This window comes from Channa argus, chromosome 7 (assembly GCF_033026475.1).
Source record: "Channa argus isolate prfri chromosome 7, Channa argus male v1.0, whole genome shotgun sequence".
NCBI classification, from domain to species: Eukaryota; Metazoa; Chordata; class Actinopteri; order Anabantiformes; family Channidae; genus Channa; species Channa argus.
Genome location: NC_090203.1, coordinates 22,667,461 through 22,684,582, shown reverse-complemented (window position 1 = coordinate 22,684,582; position 17,122 = coordinate 22,667,461). Strand labels below are relative to the sequence as shown.

At 39.5% G+C, this 17,122-nt stretch overlaps 2 protein-coding genes across 5 annotated transcripts in view; one reads left to right on the top strand and one right to left on the bottom strand.

Annotated features, from left to right (window-relative positions):
- Positions 1–2,848, top strand: part of LOC137130054 (E3 ubiquitin-protein ligase RNF19A-like) — a 23,018-nt gene extending 20,170 nt beyond the window's left edge. For all 3 annotated transcript variants that reach the window (XM_067509666.1, XM_067509669.1, XM_067509670.1), the window contains one exon: positions 116–2,848. In XM_067509666.1, coding sequence (XP_067365767.1) covers positions 116–914 — 799 coding nt within the window. In that variant the 3' untranslated portion in view covers positions 915–2,848. The remainder of the gene's footprint in view (positions 1–115) is intronic.
- On the bottom strand, positions 2,467–17,122 carry LOC137130053 (sperm-associated antigen 1-like). 2 transcript variants are annotated; one of them, XM_067509664.1, is made up of 19 exons: positions 16,892–17,122; positions 15,756–15,903; positions 14,581–14,740; positions 14,359–14,481; positions 14,195–14,265; positions 13,924–14,036; positions 13,718–13,823; positions 13,400–13,530; positions 13,177–13,283; positions 12,617–12,761; positions 10,475–10,930; positions 8,924–9,023; positions 8,291–8,443; positions 7,728–7,885; positions 6,805–6,946; positions 6,080–6,206; positions 5,730–5,888; positions 4,775–5,098; positions 2,467–4,581 (listed from the first exon to the last, which is right to left on the bottom strand). In XM_067509664.1, exons 2-19 carry the CDS (start codon positions 15,899–15,901, stop codon positions 4,453–4,455), a joined length of 2,850 nt encoding a protein of 949 aa, XP_067365765.1. In that variant the 5' UTR covers positions 15,902–15,903; positions 16,892–17,122; the 3' UTR covers positions 2,467–4,452. The 2 variants fall into 2 exon arrangements, with proteins under 2 accessions (XP_067365765.1, XP_067365766.1); XM_067509665.1 differs by having other exon boundaries at positions 12,647–12,761.

Here is a 17,122-nt window from a genome sequence, read left to right as displayed (position 1 = left end):
GTGAGTGTGATTTCATTGGGATGAAAGGGGCAGATGCCGTTATGGGTACTGTACATTTTTCCTAAATGCATTATTTTTTGTCTCATGTTCCCTCTTTGTCTCTTCTATGTTCCAGGGATGGGAACAGTATGGAGGTCCAGGTGGACATTGAATCCAAACCTGGCAAACTACGGCACCACAGTGGAAGCAGCAGTGTAGACGATGGCAGCCACGTGGGCCGCAGTGGCTGGATCTGCCCCTCTAACGGTTTCACTTCCTCAGAAGGCAAAGGATCTTCCACAAAGTGGGCCAAAGAGGCTTCCTGCTGCTCCTCCTCCAGCTCCACGGGCAAAAAAAGCAAAGGCAAGCTGCGCAAGAAAGGCTGCGGAGGCACCAAGATCAATGAGACGCGCGAGGATATGGATGCTCAGCTGCTGGAGCAGAGAAGTACTAATTCCTCAGAGTTCGACTCCCCTTCTCTGAGCGGCAGCCTGCCCTCAGTGGCTGACTCCCACTCCAGCCACTTCTCTGAGTTCAGCTGCTCCGATCTAGAGAGCATGAAGACGTCCTGTAGCCACGGCTCCAGTGGAGGCGACTACCACACGCGCTTTACCACCGTCAGCCCCTTGCCTGAAGTGGAGAACGACCGTCTGGAGACCTGCCCCGCTTCTTCAACCTGCCTCACACATGGACAAGGAGCTGTGACCACTCCCCACTCCCCAACCTCCACCAACTCCTCCCTGGGCTACGGTGCAGAGCTCTCCCCTCTCTGCTTCATCACAGAGGAGAATGTCAATTTGGTGTGTCCTACTGAGCCAGACTCTCAGAGCAACACCGGCGAGCTACAGAAGGAAACCAACAACAACCACCAACTACAACACCCAGCCCAACCCCAACAGCAGCCCAAGAACTTCTGTATACAGACTGACATTTAAAATCTCAATACCTGAAGTGCTGCACAGATGCTCTTTTTATTAAACAACCTTTCATTCACTAAACTAACAACTATAGCTTACCATTTAACCCGCATTTCCCCTTGGTAAAGGGGATGTGTTATTTTGGAATTTGTCTTTGATAAAAAAGCAGCCTTTGAGTTCAGAACCCTGTGTGTCTACTAAAAGTCAAATGGCTTTTTGAAAGTATTAAAAGGTTTCCAACCTACAGAAGGTCAGAAGGTTTTGGTGTTTTCTTCCTGTGCAAGCAGTAGACCGCTGACACCATTTCCACAGTTCAGTCACACACCACTTGTTACAGAAGGCAGCCCAGTGACAAGGCTGCTGTCATATTGATATGTGTGATTAAAATAAACACACTGTGCCAGTTTTGCAAGTATTTGATTTTTGGCTCTACAACCCCATGTTATAGCCTTTTTCAGAAGTGAGCTCAAACAGGGACCAGGCAATATGATTCACTATTTCCTCTTTCCTTTTTCCTAAAGCGTATTAGTCACATAGGAACGTTTTGTGTTCTTGTTTGCCATTCTTATTACACTTTTTTTCCCTGAATGTTTGAAATAAAATCTTTGGCGTATAATTAAAAGGCCTGGGCTCGAACATCCTTAATCATTTTAACACTAAAATTTAATATTGTGTTTAGACGGATGCACATATAGCAAGTACCACTGAGTTTAGACCTTTGGTCTGTGTGCACTTTAAGTGCTAAGATGACTTTGGAAGCCCAGGCTTTAGTTCTGTGGTCAACTTCCATGGATATGTTGGGGCAGGGAAAAGGAGCAACTATATTAGAGGCCTTGAAGGCCATAATTAACTATCAAGATAATATTAAAATATAATCCTTAAAATAACCTTAACCAATGGGTTGGTCAATTCTGTGAACTTGTATATGGCAATTGTTCAGTTCAGAGGTGGTTTTATTCATGTGGATGGTCTCACCTCTATGATTAAGAAAGAGTTTTGATATTTGTTGACTCATGGTGCCTTCAAGAAGCTGTTCGTGTTTTGTCTCTTTCTCCACTGTGTCTTTAAAACTTAAAACAGCAACTCATTATAGGTAACACAATGTCGTCTTTTCTGTGTAGGAAGGATTCACATTTAGAACAGACTGTACTGTGGTAGACATGGTGAACAGAGACATTTTAATTGCCTACCAAAGACAGCACTCAGGCTCTTGTTAAACCTTATACCTTCGACTTGTAACCTGTAGACACAGGGTGCAGTATGGGGCATCCCTTTTAGGACAAGACCACAATAATATACACATCCAGACTTTTTTTTTTTTTTTGGTGATTCACAAAGGCTACGCAAATAATTGAGGCCGCACAACAGCCCAAAGCACGTGCACTGTATGATTACACTGATGTTCAGCAATGCACAAGTTGATAAGATTACGTCGTTTTTGGGAGGAAAGGTTACCTTCTGTATTGATTTGTCTTGTGATTTCTGTTTGTGTTGCCAATCGGTGCTGCTGAACAGACTTGAAGTCAAATTCTGTTTTTAACATTTCCTTTGGAGTGTTTGCTTAAGCCTGTTTTTTGACCACTCAAGTGATCAGTTTTATTGAAGCCACTAAGTTGGCTCAGTTAAGAATCTACCATGTAAGTAAAAGCATCTTGAATGGTATTTTTGACTCTGGTCTGTTACTGAATGAACACTCAGTTTGGTTTTATGGATAAGACTACATGCTGCATTCCTCCCCACATTAAAGCTACATGTTTACATTCTTCCACCCAGGTTATTTCACTCATTTGTTTATCAAAACTCTACATTCTTGACCCTAATTTCAACACTAGTGCCAGATATAATTAGTAATTTGTGCAGAATGGCATAAGCTATTTGTATATTTGTTTGGTAATTTGCTTTACAATATGCGTGTAAATGCATATCACAAAAATAAAAAATATATTTAAAAAGTTGTGATTTCCAGTTTTTTATGTTGATACAAATATCTTCTCTATCCTAAATCTTTTATTTTCAATACTATTTGAATAATCATAGAATAAAGAGGAAAGTCTTTATTTTTTGTTCATTCTATTGAGCCCTCTGGTCATATTGTATCACATATATCATTTTTACTTCTCTACTGAAACCTTGTGTTAAAACCACAATCAGGAGAAACTTAAACATGTAATAACTGGCTCTCAACCCCCAACTAGTCCACCTGAGCTATATTTGGTACATTGATATACAACAAAAAAACAAAGTAATGTTAGAATTATTGCGGTCATGGAGGAGGACTGGGTAAATACTAGATATGACATTAAAACATTTAAATTAGCAAGAAAAAGACATTTTGAACCAATGTGGATGTGGCTAAAGGAATAATTTGCATTATGATGCATAAATTCGATCTATTTAACAAATTGATAATTGCTTCTTGAATGATATCCACTAATGACTTACAACATTAATACCACCTGGTGGTTTTAATATTTTTTTAATGTTTTTTTTACAAAGACCTTATGAACTAATGAATTATGTTTTATTAGGGGTTAACCACCGCCTTTACCAACAGGGATTGTTTACCCTGTACATTACCATAATCAATATTGGTAAAAATACATAGTTTTCTAAGTGGAGTACTTTGTAAAGTAAATTGTAGATAATCTGCTGAGTAGTTTGGATTGAGTAAAAAAACTGAGGTGCTGCTTGTAGTGGAGATTTTATTAGGCCAATTTTAGGCACTATTATGTGAGAATCGAGTGTGTGCACTTCTGCCTCTGCACGTAGCATATCACATTTTGCTGTGTAGGGGGCTTTATAGCTGCAGACTGCTCAGAGTGGCCATGCTGACCCTTGTCCTCATGATATTATTAAGACCACCAGTGTTGTTGCTGATTGGTGTATGCTTTAAAGTAAGTCAATTACTAGACTGAAGCCCAAGGCACAAATCTCATCAAGATGCTGCTTCTCTCCAGTGTGTACCAGCCCTGGCTGAATGAATAGGGTCAATGACTTTGTGATCACTAAATTTAAGCCTTTTAAGGGGGATTTGTACATTAAAATCCAGATCTACTAATTGCATAGCTCCATAAACAAAAGACAGCATCCAAGTCAAGTAAGTTTACAAACTACATTTTCTCCTACAGCACTGTCAGCAGATATTAGTCCAACAGATACTGTCAACATACTGCACAGAACAGCAATAAAATATTATGCAATCATATTTCCTCCTCACTGATAATACAGTACATATGGTCATAATAACTTTTATCTTATGGTTTAACTCAGTGGCTAAGTATCTCACTAGGTAATAGTCAGGATGCATTGAATATGGCTGATATAAAAAAATGAATGATCCACAATATCCTACTTTCTGCCAGCAAAATTTTCTAGAGAGAAAAATATATTTATCTTGTCATTCAATCATATGGTTGATACAGTTCAGAGTGCAAAATGTGGCTCTGCTCGACTGTATTGTTCTCGGGCACATTTGACAGCTTCCTGTCTTCGTTTACTCAGTTCTTGTGCAGGTTTTGCATAGATCCAAAAGTTGCAGGAAGCAGGGGCAGGAGGGTCAGATGTATTTGTTGGCTAGGTTCTGAACATCGTTCTTAGTGTACTCCATGCTCTCCACAGCAGACAGATGCTCAAACAGCTGAGTCATGTGGCGCCGCTCGTCCTTCGTCAGCATCATCAGTACAACCTGCAGGAACAGCAAAACACTGATCACCAAAAGCTCAGCTGTTGAGAATCAAGAGATCAGAATACTTACCAAGTGATTCATTTTAATGAAGTAGGATTTAATGAATTAAATCCTAAACTGCAAGTAACTGTTATATGTGACCTGCACATAAACTCAAAACCTTGTTTTAAGTGGGTAGTTCAACCTGTCTTACCGAGAACCTGTCCGCGGTGTGCAGGTAGTTGAGGTGATTGTAGACAAGGTCGGGGTCTTTCTCCAGGAGGTAGGCGTCCATTGCTTGCATGATAAAGCTGATGGTGTGTCCATCCATCTGATTGCCCAGGTACTTTGGAAGCAGATCTGGGGCTGTGGAGGCCAGCAATTCAGCACAGGCTGCCGTGTTTCCGCTAGACCAAGCTGAATTCAGAGCCTGGACGAACTCATGAGCATTGGTTGGTTGGAGGATGATGGTGATGTCCTCTCCTCTGCAGCTGCTTTCTAGATCCGACATGGGTATTGTTCCCTCATCACCTTCAACCTGAGGAAGCAGATCAACAAGTGGAATAGCAGAGTGAAGACATGAGGTAGGGTTTGTTGGAGAAGACTTAAAGTCAGATGAAAGAAGCCAGTGAGTCCCTTCTTGCATGATGAATTCATGAAAAGACACTGAGTGAGACTACAACAAAGTATGCAGGTATAATTAAGCCAAGATCCCACTCACAAAGCAATCTGGCAAGTCTCAGCGAATTTTTCACAACCTTTGGGGAAAAGCATGCAGTTTACTTCTCTTTTAATAAATAATTTGGTCGGAAAATGTTAGATTGCAAATAGTGATTTTACGGTAGCAATTTAAAGATTAAATTGTGAATCTGTTGACATGAAGGGTTTGTCTTTCTTAGCTTTCCAACTTTTTTTTGCAGCGGATGCAATAAAACAAATCCCCTGGCCTGCTTTGGAGGTACAGTAATGTGCAACCTGAGCCAAAGTCCTTCCATGATTTATCACCTTTCTCAAATCCACAAATGTAGCTAAAAAAAATATAAGTTGTGGCAGGTTTTTCAACTAAACAGAGAGATAAAATACAATGTAGCTACTCTTATCATGTGAGCTTTGTGAAGGCAGTGGCACATAACACAGTTAGAACAGACATCAAAAAAGCATGTCTCTACCTCTGTGATGGGGACAGTCTTTCTGGGCGTGGCTGGGGACGCGTTGGTCAGACTCTGTCGGAGAAGCATTGTGACCTCCTCCAGTTCCTTCTCAGCCTCCTGCACGTTGGGATCCTGCTGCAGCACCTCCTGCAGGTCAGAGCTGCACGCCAAGTAGTCCTGTTGAATGTAGCCTCAAAATATCATTTCTGTATGCATGTGACATTTTATTCAAGAGTGTGAAATATTTAAGGATATTTTATGAGTTAAATAATATGCCTATTTCACACACAATTGGGGGTGAATTTCCCTCCAGCCTCATTTTTAAATGAACACATATATCCTCATGGATTTTAGTCAGCTCTGTTCACCTTGAGGCCTCTGTTGGCCAGGGCTCGTCTGTAAAAGGCCTTCTTATTGGTTGGCTCCAGTTTCAGGGCTGCATCACAGTCCTGCTTGGCCTCAGTAAACCTCTCCAGCTTCAAGTAGCACAGGGCTCTGCAAACACACACGTCACTTATCACTTTTATTTTTGTCACTAGAAGCTAATCTTATTTCATTCATGACTAAAAGGTGTCAGGGGTTTATGACTGTTAAGAAGACTTGAGGCATGAAAATCGTTATCTCTGATCTCTTCTTCAGTCTTAACAGTTGAGTACCAGTAGAATATGTGTGTTTGCTCTGGTGTGACTGTACATACAAATTCTTCCAGCAGCAGAGCTCAACATACACATGCAAACACAAACACACAAGCCTCCTCTATGCTTGTTGTATTTCCCCTTATCTCCATACGATACAGTGATAGAGGCTGAAAGTGAAGTTGTAATAAACAAAGAGCTGTAGCCGGCAGCTGAGTCCTGAACCTTGGCCATTCTGGTGCAACAAAACATGCTAATATACTACCAGTGACAGACTGACAGCTGACTGGGATTAGCTCCAGAACTGAGTGTACCACCTGACAGATGGGGAAAGATTAATCAGTCGGTTTAAATTTTTCCAAAACAGTGACTGAAATAATCCGTGCTAAGTACCACAAAACAGTGAGAAAGAGAAAGTGAAAGAAACTACAGCAGCATCTATGACTCAAGCCTCCCACCTGTTAGTGTAGATCGCACACTCTTCTGGCTTTAGCTTAAGGCATTCAGTGTACTTTCCCAGTGCGTCCTGGTATTGGCCCATCTTCACAAAATCATTCCCTTCTTGCTTCAAAGTTGTAAAGAGGACTTCTGCTTTCCTTTCTGGGCGACATAATAAAGTAATGATTAACCCACACTTAAATTAATCTATTTGATTTTTATTACTTATAAACCTAACATAGGAAAATATGCCACTCTTCTGTGCATGGAATGAATGCTGTCCTACATTAAAGTCAGGCATAGCAGTTACTGTCGGTCAGCAATCACTAATCAAACTGCTGCAAAAAAGAAATGTTCTGCAGCTCTGTACTTTCAGGGAGAAACTGCATGGTCAGTGAAACGGCGTGACATGGTCAGGACTTTAACATCTTTCTCGTATCTCAGGGATAACAACAAAGGGGATTGACTCAAAGTATTATTATCAAAATCTGTTTGATAATAGTTAATGTATCAAACCTTGAAGTACGCGGTATGCAGAAAAATATATGCTTATAATAATTACAGATGCAATTATGTGTATTTAATTTTCATCACCATTATCATTCTACTCTTGGAGAAGGTCAAGGTGAAGCATATTGAAGTATTTGTTTAAATTACCAAATTTGAATGTTAATATTAGGAACTGATGTAAATTTTAATCTCCTATAACTTTTATAAGATTTTTGACACTAATATTTTGCTTCGATCAGAAATACATTTCCCTTTCCCTTCTGTCACAGATGACAGTAACAGTACCTTACCATTAACAGTAAACCTTTTACATGAGATTCTTGTAACAATGTAAGCTTGTGACTTGACGGGACTTTATTGCAAAACTATATTTCAAAGAATATTTCACATTTTGCTGTGTGAACGGGTTTTGAGGGTTTATTTGAACACAAACCTGCATCTCTTGCAGCCTTCTCTGCTTGGGCTTGGAGAACCTCTGCACTGGGTGGCTCTTTTTTGTGGTGCTGCTGAGCCGACAGAGGTACTAGGGGAATCTCAGGAAGTTTCTCTCTCCAGTCCGGACCGTCCTCTTCAATCAGCAGCCGGGTTATCCTGGTAAAGGAAAATGACCAGCAGACAGACAAACTGATGTTACACAAGGACAGATGTACAGGTGCAGTATGCTACACATCTCCCACACAGAACTGTAGGAGAGATGTGTCCCTGTAATGCTCCTGAAAACAAAGCAGCAAGGTGAGTTTCTGGATTGCGTAACAGAGAGAAGACAGGCAGTGGGAGAGCCATAATTAGTCTCTAGGTGGAACTACATTTGAGCACCAGATAAATCTGTTAGCCAATAATCAGAGCGTGTGTTTGGTCATTTGGTTTGTTTTAATTTAGTCTTCAGATTAATTCACAATCCAATCAATGGACCATTCAGTCATGTCTGTGTTTCAGTGATCACATCTTTCTGCCCTTTGCAACCTCTTAGCTCAAATGAAAGGTGAAGGCTAATACCTGTTGACGCTGTCATGCGCTGCCTGCACGCTGGTGTCTATCTGCAGGACAGTCTTGTAATCCACGTAGGCCTTTCGGTAGCGCTCCAAGGACTCATAAGCCATGGCCCGGCGCAGGAGGGGCTTAAGGGAGAAAGGCTGCAGCTCCAGAGCTCTGGTTGGTATAAATAGATGGGATGAGACTGCAGCAAAACATCAAGCCTCTGCTATAGATGTTTTTGTTGAAGTAGTGTTATTTTATGGAAATTCAATATATGTGAGTGATTTGAAAGATGATCTGTTCTTAAGTTGATATGTTATTGTATAGTAAGTACTGGTGTACAGGTGTACTGATGAAGATATGTGAGTAAACTGTTACACAACTTAAATTTAGTATTTGCCAAAGAGGTTAAATCTACGCAATAATAGCAAGAATTTAAATGTGTCCTCTGAAATGCTTTATGCATTTATAATAAATTAAATGCCTTATGACACAACCTAGTTAAGAATCCCAATTGATCTGCAACTAAATCATGTTGGATTTTCAAGGTTGGACTCTGTGATGTGACATTTGGATTAACACCCACAACAAACATAATATCATACTTATCGTGTTGTTTGCAAAGCTACAAGGTCAGTAAAAAATGGGCCTCACCTTGTACAGTCCTGTATACAGTCTTGACTGTTGCCATCTTTAAGGTAGCAAGCTGCTCTGTTAGAATACAGAATACATAGATCCTCTGGACTATCAATACCTGCACGAAAAAAGAGAAATTAAAGAGCAAATTCCATACTTGTAAATCTCCCTGGCACTATCAGTTGAAGTGGGTATACAAACTCTTCCTTGGAACTTAAAACAGGCAGCCCTCCCTTCACTACTTCATCTTTTAAATGGCATTTTAGTGAAGCAAACACCAAATTTATTTCTAAAGAAAACTAAACTAAACTAAATGACAAATAAGGTAGATAAAATACAAGACAAAAAAAAATGTCAAACCACTTTTTCTGACATCAGCTCCCAAAACAGCTTGCACATACCAAACACAGTGCATTTAGTCTCTGCACATTTCTAACAGGAATTTCTCTCTACTCTCTCTCTATTTCTCTCTAATGCATCTTAGCGTGTTATCTCATCAGACTGCATCAGACATTAAATGTTGGCAGAGTTTGACAGTGATGATTGATGGGGAACACAAACACATTTCACTTTGAGACAGCGAATAGACAGTTTTTGACAGGCCACATACATCCTGCATGTGTGTATGTATGTATTTTCACTTCTGTGGTCTGCATTATATGCGATCTACTACATCGGTCAAATGCTAGTCTTGGGATCCCTTTAGCATCCACTAGCACAATGAGTAGTAAGATCAATATGATGGAGACAGAGACAGTATGTTTGAAAGTGGGTGAGCATGACAAACTGCAGATCCTCTCCCCCCATCAGTCGGTCACACTCTCCATCTTGATGGGAATTATAGTTACTGTCCTGCAGGTTCAATTTCATGCTGAGTGGTTAGTTGTCATGTGACTTAAGCTGAGAGGCTTAGCGCCAGGCTGAGGGTAAAACTAAGACACTGTCTACACAGTAGCCACATTGTGATACACTGCTGTAGGAACAATGTCTCAAAATGCAACAAACAATATTTTAACTCTTTTATAGCTCTTTTTAAAACCTGTGTTTCTATTTTAAGACTGCATTTGTATACTGTATGGTGTGGTTGTTCAGGTATTCATAGAAACAGCTCGGCAATATACTTGTTATTTGTCCGCAGTTGCTTTTTTTCGCTGAAGCCTGCAGTGTAATAATGAGCAAAAAAAAAAAGAAACAGCAGGTTTTTTTTATCTAACTGGTGTTTTAAAAGCAAGGTCATGACCTCTGATTAAAAACTGCATTAGCTTCTACATTTATTACAGGGAACAGATGATTAAAACCATAATGCAGTATTTATTCACATAAGAGTGAGACTGGTGATATAAAATCAGTCTGGTAAACCATACACCTATTGTTTCTCATCACAGAATGTCTGTAACATAGTTATCTTTTTACCAGCGTTATATATTTACTGACATGGAGACACATAGTTAACTTTTATCCAATGTGGTACATCAACCACATTCCTAAACACCATCTAACTGAATGAACAGCCACCTCCAGATTATGATAACAAGAACAGAATAAACCATAAGGATTCTCCAACCCTACCTGAATCTGTGCAGCCCTGAATAGCTTGTGAATATTTCTCAAGTGCATCGGCAAACTGTCCATTTTTAAATAGCAGGTTTCCCTCATTTTTTAGCCGGGCCAGAGGTGGGGGCAGGGCTCCACATGGTGCGTCAAGGTTGACAGTTTCCCTTGCACTTCCTCCATCCAGGGCTTTCGTATTGCTGCTGCTCTTATCAGCCTGGGCTGAAGCTGTCGAGCCCCTCTTGCTTGTTCCGTTGGCCACCTTCTCCTTAGAGTCCCCTGTGGCTTTGTACTTGTCTGTGCTGCCTCCTTTGCTCCTCCAATGTCCATAGTGCAAGTTATTAGACTCACTGTGTGGACCCCCATCCCCTTTTCCGTGGGGCTTTTTTTGAGCGTTACCCATGTCTCCCCTTTCGACAGGAGCAGCTGAGCTGTCCTCCCCTCCCACAGGCTGGCTGGGTTCAACCGGACAAACTGGAAGAGAGAGGGAGGGAGAGGCAAAGGGAGGTGGTGGTGGGGGCACACCCACCGGAAGGAGTTAGCAGTTACATCATAGTGGGGGAGGGTTGGACACACATGACAGCACCACTTGAAAGAGGGAGTTCCAGGAAGAAGCTGCTTACTTTGGTGGGGCTATTAGGTCAGACAACATACACACTGGCATAGTCTGTCACATTTCCCAGAGGGACACGTGGGACAGACAGAATTCTGAAAATGACTCAGCCATCACCAAAATTTCTAGTTGAATATTTTCTGGGGATTAGAGGGGAAACCCTGCACAGTACAAGACAGCCAGGAGTAACTAAATCAAGCACAGATATATACTGTACCTTGAACATACAGGATTCATTTGCATGTCTACATTTGGCTGAAAAAAGTATGCAGTAGTTCACCACCAATATATTTGTAATGAACTTACATTTGCTAAACATGTCTATATATAAATCGGTCTCATTGGTCAAAAACTGAGGACATTAACTACTACTTGCTACTAAATTATCTTGTGCAAGTTTTGATAGATAGGAACTGGAAGGACAATGTAAATAGGATCTTCATGTTGTGTTAAATGTAAAATAGGGAACGATGCTCTCATTTCAATTATTTTTTTTGTCCTCTTGTCCCATCCCTTAAGTGCAGGGTCGCTACAAGGACTCACACGTTTGCATGTTGATTTGGCACCGTTTCTTTTTAGTGTCTTGCCCAGGGACACAGGGCATGTGGTCAGGAAAAGCGGGGCACGAACCTCTGACTCTATAGTCGGTGGGTGGCCACTCTAGCAACTGAGTCACTGCCCCTAATACTCTAATTTAAATTAATCTGGATTAATCTGGAATCAGATTTCTGCATAGTTTAGAGATTCATATATGGTCACTGGATTATTTGTCCCGTTGCTGCATGCAATTTTGAAAAGAAAAAAAAAACATGTTAGTTCATGTTGAATTACATCAGTGATAAAAAAAAATAATTTAAAACCAAAAGAGTAGCAATAACCTTTATTAACTGTAGTGATAGTAAATGCATGTGAAAACCATGCAACAAAGCAGTAAATAGGAGAATAAATCTGCATCTGACTCAGCTGTCACTGTTGTCATCACTACTTCCCTCTGGGATATTCTCACCCACTCTGTATTGTATCTGTATTGTGTCAGACACTGTCCCTGGTTAGGAGGCAGTTGGCCTGTCTATGCACGTCGACAACCGCGATGTTACTCAATTTTTTTCTGCCTTTCTTTTTTTGTTTAGCGGTAAATAATCTCAAAACCAAACGGAGCAAATCCAGTACAATGGTGGACAGTTTATAGATTTTAAGTTAAAAAATGTTTGTCAAGGTCTGTTCCACAAAATAATATCTTTTGATTTCTTTGAATAGAAGTTTGCGATACATAGGCCTGAGGCATTTTGTGCATGACTTCCACTGATGAGATGGCTACCATTTTGGATAAAAAGCGTCAGCTATCAAATAGATAATAATAAATTGAGATACAGCATAGTATTAACAGCAACAACATAAGTGTTGCAATACAAGTGGTTTGGAGAGATCTATGATGTTTATCTTACCCAAAATGGATGCCATGTGTGAAACTGTTATTGTGAGTGTGTGTGAATGCTGTATAAAATATATGAAAGGATGTAGATTATGAAGGAGCTTAAACATCTCACCAATCTTTTCTGCTTCTGTTTCATTGTTACCGTTAATTACATCATCTTCTTCCTCTTCTACTTCTTGGATAGCGATTTTTTTGCCTTTGCTTTGCTGCTTTGGTTGAGACTCTTTTAGCTTCTTCTCAGTATCTAACAGAAGTTGCTAAACGACAGGTGAACACAATAGAGTCAGTCGACAGGAGGAACTCAACAGCCGGTCTGTTAAGTCAGCAAACATGACACATAAACTCATTCGAAAATCATTCATGTAATGCTGAGGTATAGTAAATGGCTTGTGTTCAATGATTAAAGAAACATCTCTTATTCATCCATTTAAAAACACATATTTAAAGAACATGCAACATTGTCATCAAATGTGGTGACTTAAAGAAAAAGCTTTACCTCTAACTCAGCAGTAAAAGCCCATATATTTCTCTATTTACAGTAATAATAGACTACAGAGGATTTTAAAACCTTCCCTTTTATCCCCATCGCTCACAAATACAGTGACACCTAGTGGAAAAACAGGCTGACGGCATATTATCAACAGCTGCAGTGGTACTTCATAAGTCACTCACCTTGGCTGCAGCATTCTGTGGCTCCTCCATAAGCACCAGCTTCAGGTCTTCTGCTGCCAGCTCAAAGTTACCCATGTGCTTGTGCACAATAGCACGACGAAGCAGGGCTGATAATAAAAGAGGCATCATGTAAACACATTACTGAATGAAGGTTTTTCTATACATAATGTTAAGAGCATATAAAACATACTTATGAGACTAATAGAATGTTTCTGTAAAGCACCTTTCATATTGACTGGTTCCAGCTCGAGTACACTCTGGCAATCTCTCATGGCATTGTGCCAGTGCTTGAGATTGATCTCAGTCTGGGCTCTGTTGTTATATGCAGCCACAGTTGGTATAATGGAAAGGCTCCTATTATGTAAGACCACAGATGGAGTAAGAATTGATTTGCTATGAGGTGAATGGACAAACACTCAGAGGTACAGTAAATGTGAATGAAATCAGACTTCAATAAAAGGCTAACGTTGAATTAAATGCCAAGAAAAATTGACACTTCTCCTCTGAGAGATAAATAAATAAGTTGCTTTAAGAGTCTGACCTGGAATAGTATACTACTGCCTCTTCATAATCTTTGGCTTTGAAAGCTTCGTTCCCTTTGTCCTTTTCCCGATTTGCCATGATAAGCTTCTCCTGTTGTGTCAGCGCTGTATGTATAGTATTCACACATTTCACGCACATACCCACACAACTGAATACTGTATACACAATGAACAAAAAAATGAGATGCTATAAGTAATGCATTACATGAGGCATCCACGTGTGTCTTGATTTTAGGACGTCCTGTGTTAATAACCACTGGTGGAGATGGTTGGAGAATGTTCCCGTCAATTCTTTCACATTCTTTTTCCACATCAAACCTGGAGAATCAAGAGAAATACACATTATTTTGGTGAGGGATGAAGTATTACAAAGTGATCTGGTAAGAACACGCATTGACATTGACAAGTGCATTCTACAAAGTAAGAGTGCCGACAAGAAATCTAAGTGTGTTCTTTCTGAAACAAAAGCGACTTACTTGTCCCATTCACGATAGTCACGTGGAAGAGGGTTTTTTGAAGGATTCCTCTTTTCTTTTGAACTTGAATTCTGTGAAGACGTAAAACTCAAATGTAGTATTTACTCTTTGTAAACATATATGTACTGTATATTTTTAATGAACTTATTGAAGACGACTTTTACCTTATTGAGGGGGACGGAACCATTGGCAGTTCTTATAGGAGGCATACTTTTATTCTCTAGATAATCAAACACTGACTGGCATTTTAGTGACATGTCAGTTTGTTTGGTTTCTTCTTGCCATTTCTGTAAAGGACAAAGTGATTAATGTGTCAGTGTTTACGACTAAGAAGAGAGCAGGCTTCAGGAAGCAGTAGTTTTAAAAACATGCAATATACAGCTTGCCTGCAACTCATCAACAATTTGGCTCCATTCATCATTAGAGAGACTGGCTGCTGTGGCAACAGCGTTTTCCTTCCTGAGAGCTCGGCTCCTGGGGTCCAGTTTCTCCAAGTGGCTCTCACAGAACTGTATCAGATGAGGATAAATGCCCTCCTCTCCAGACCTTTGGAAAAAGTAAAACAATGATTTCTGTACATACACATATAGTACATAGTATAGTACATATATACTGTATTTATTTACAATATTATTAATCTTTCTTGTCTGTGTATCGTTTGGGAATTCAATTATTTCATTCAATCTGATAAAAAGTTTTAGTTTAAACGAAAGGATGTTTCCATGTTTTCATGTTAATTCAGTAGTAGTTATTTTATGAATAGTTAATAATAACAACCACTTTGATATGTTCAAATCAGCAAATTTACATATAATGACCCAGAGTCATCGAAGCAGTTTTATTAGTAATTAAATGCCAGACCTAGAGGGTAACCAGCTTTCTGTCTGTGACACACATTGTCCTTCATCCGGCCTCCAGATCATACACGGATCCGCATTCGAATGGATTATGTACATTACACAAGGCATCAATTGTATTGGTGCGGGGATTATTTCACAAAGGAAGTCTCCTTGGAAGAGTAGGTAGTTCTTTATTATATTTATTAATGATAATAAAGATCAATCTACCATCAGTAGGTTGATGCCTACTGTCTGTGATAACAGCTAGACCAGAGTTAAGTACAGTTTAATATTTGTCATGAACAATAATTCTCACAAGCCGTCTTTAAAGTGGCTGATATTTCTCCAATTTTCTTGTCTGTTTATAGTTGCACATGTCAAAGAAAAGTCAGAAATCCACAAAAAAACAAAAAACAAATAAGAATTGTCAAATATTTTTATGGTTTCCACCTTTAGAAGATAACAGTAACACACACACATTCATTTTCATGTTTTGTTGTAAAAAGGGGATCATTTTAAAAAAAGGGAGAAAAATCTAACATGAACTATGAAAATAAATTTCCCTCTGCAGAGAAAATGGTGGACTTCCAACACTAACCCAAAGTTGTTGGCATCAGGAAGAACTTATTTCTCCATTTTATTATGTTTCCAGATTGAAAGAAATTATTTAGTGAACAGACGAACAAGACCGCACACATGAAGCTCGGTTATATGACTTTTACCTAAGCACTTTCAAGATCTTCTCCAGGTATTTCACATCACTGCATTTTTCAATGTAGTCATAGTCCAAGTGCTCCACAGGGACCTTCCCTCTATAGTCAAGAGCGGTGGAGTTGTTTTGAAGGGAGAAAATGGTATCTGCACTCATACCTAGGGAAAATGTTTGTTTGTTACAAAGTAACTATGTTAAACAAAATTGACTGGTAGCTCCAAATTATATAAAATTGATTCTTCCATGTAGCTAATCCTGGCAACAGGAAACCTTTGAAACTACAGTTAGAAAAACAAAATATTCATTTTTACCTGTGGTTGAGCCCTCAAGCTAATGTCCATGGCAAAAAAAGGGTTTTATGTTTTACTTATTTGATTTCTCACTAGTTGGCCTGGAAAAACTAAATGATTGAAGCATTCAGGCAGTTTGGCATGAGGATTGTAAGGGTGAGTTGTAAGCAGTGGGTTCACTCAGAGAGAAACTGAGATCAGATCTCTACTGTTAATGGGTGTTGGGCCTTGAGAGACCCAGGACAGTCCTTTACCTCAACCCTTTCATACGTATATATACACCTATATATATAATTCTAAACGTTTACATGCTGTATTTGTTTATGCCATCATCCATAAGCCTAGATTAAATATGCACAACTTTAACACAGGGTTCAGTGTTGGAAGAAGGCCCATGTATATAAAGGCCTTATATATATAATAGGCCTTAACAGGTACTGCAATACATATGATATGACGTTTCAAAGTTGGTGCAATCTGATATCTGTTTGTGAAAGCGCAACAGATAGAAAACAATAAACATTTTGATTATATAAGGGACATGAGAGACATTTTATCAACGTGGTTGGAAGAATCTCAACGCCAGCTTAGCGTTAACCGATGAGTGTTTTTAATCGATTATCCATCAACGGAACCTATAATGTAGCTACCGTATGTAAACGTAGCTAAAGGTGCTACTGTATATGAGAGGCACAGGCTGCGCTAGCTTTTAGCTAGAAAGAAAACTGCATCACTCGTACTCAATGCAGAACAGAATGTAGCTTTAGAACATTGATCCTCGTTTGTTCATAAGGTTAATGTTAACTAAAAATGTAACAAATACAATAAAAGGTTAAGAAAACAACTTTAACTTTACCTGGTGCTGTTCAACTACACTTTCGTGTTCAACGCCGAATCTGTTACTATGGCAACCACACACAATTGCCTGCCAGTGTCGCCAGGTATACGATGATTATCGTATTTTATTTATAAAATAGTTTGAGGGCCTATGCGATATACGGTAAATACTTTTTTATATGGAAAAATATACAAAAGTCTTGGCATTCCCGTGCACCCGCACATCACCAGTAACGGATGCCTGCTCATA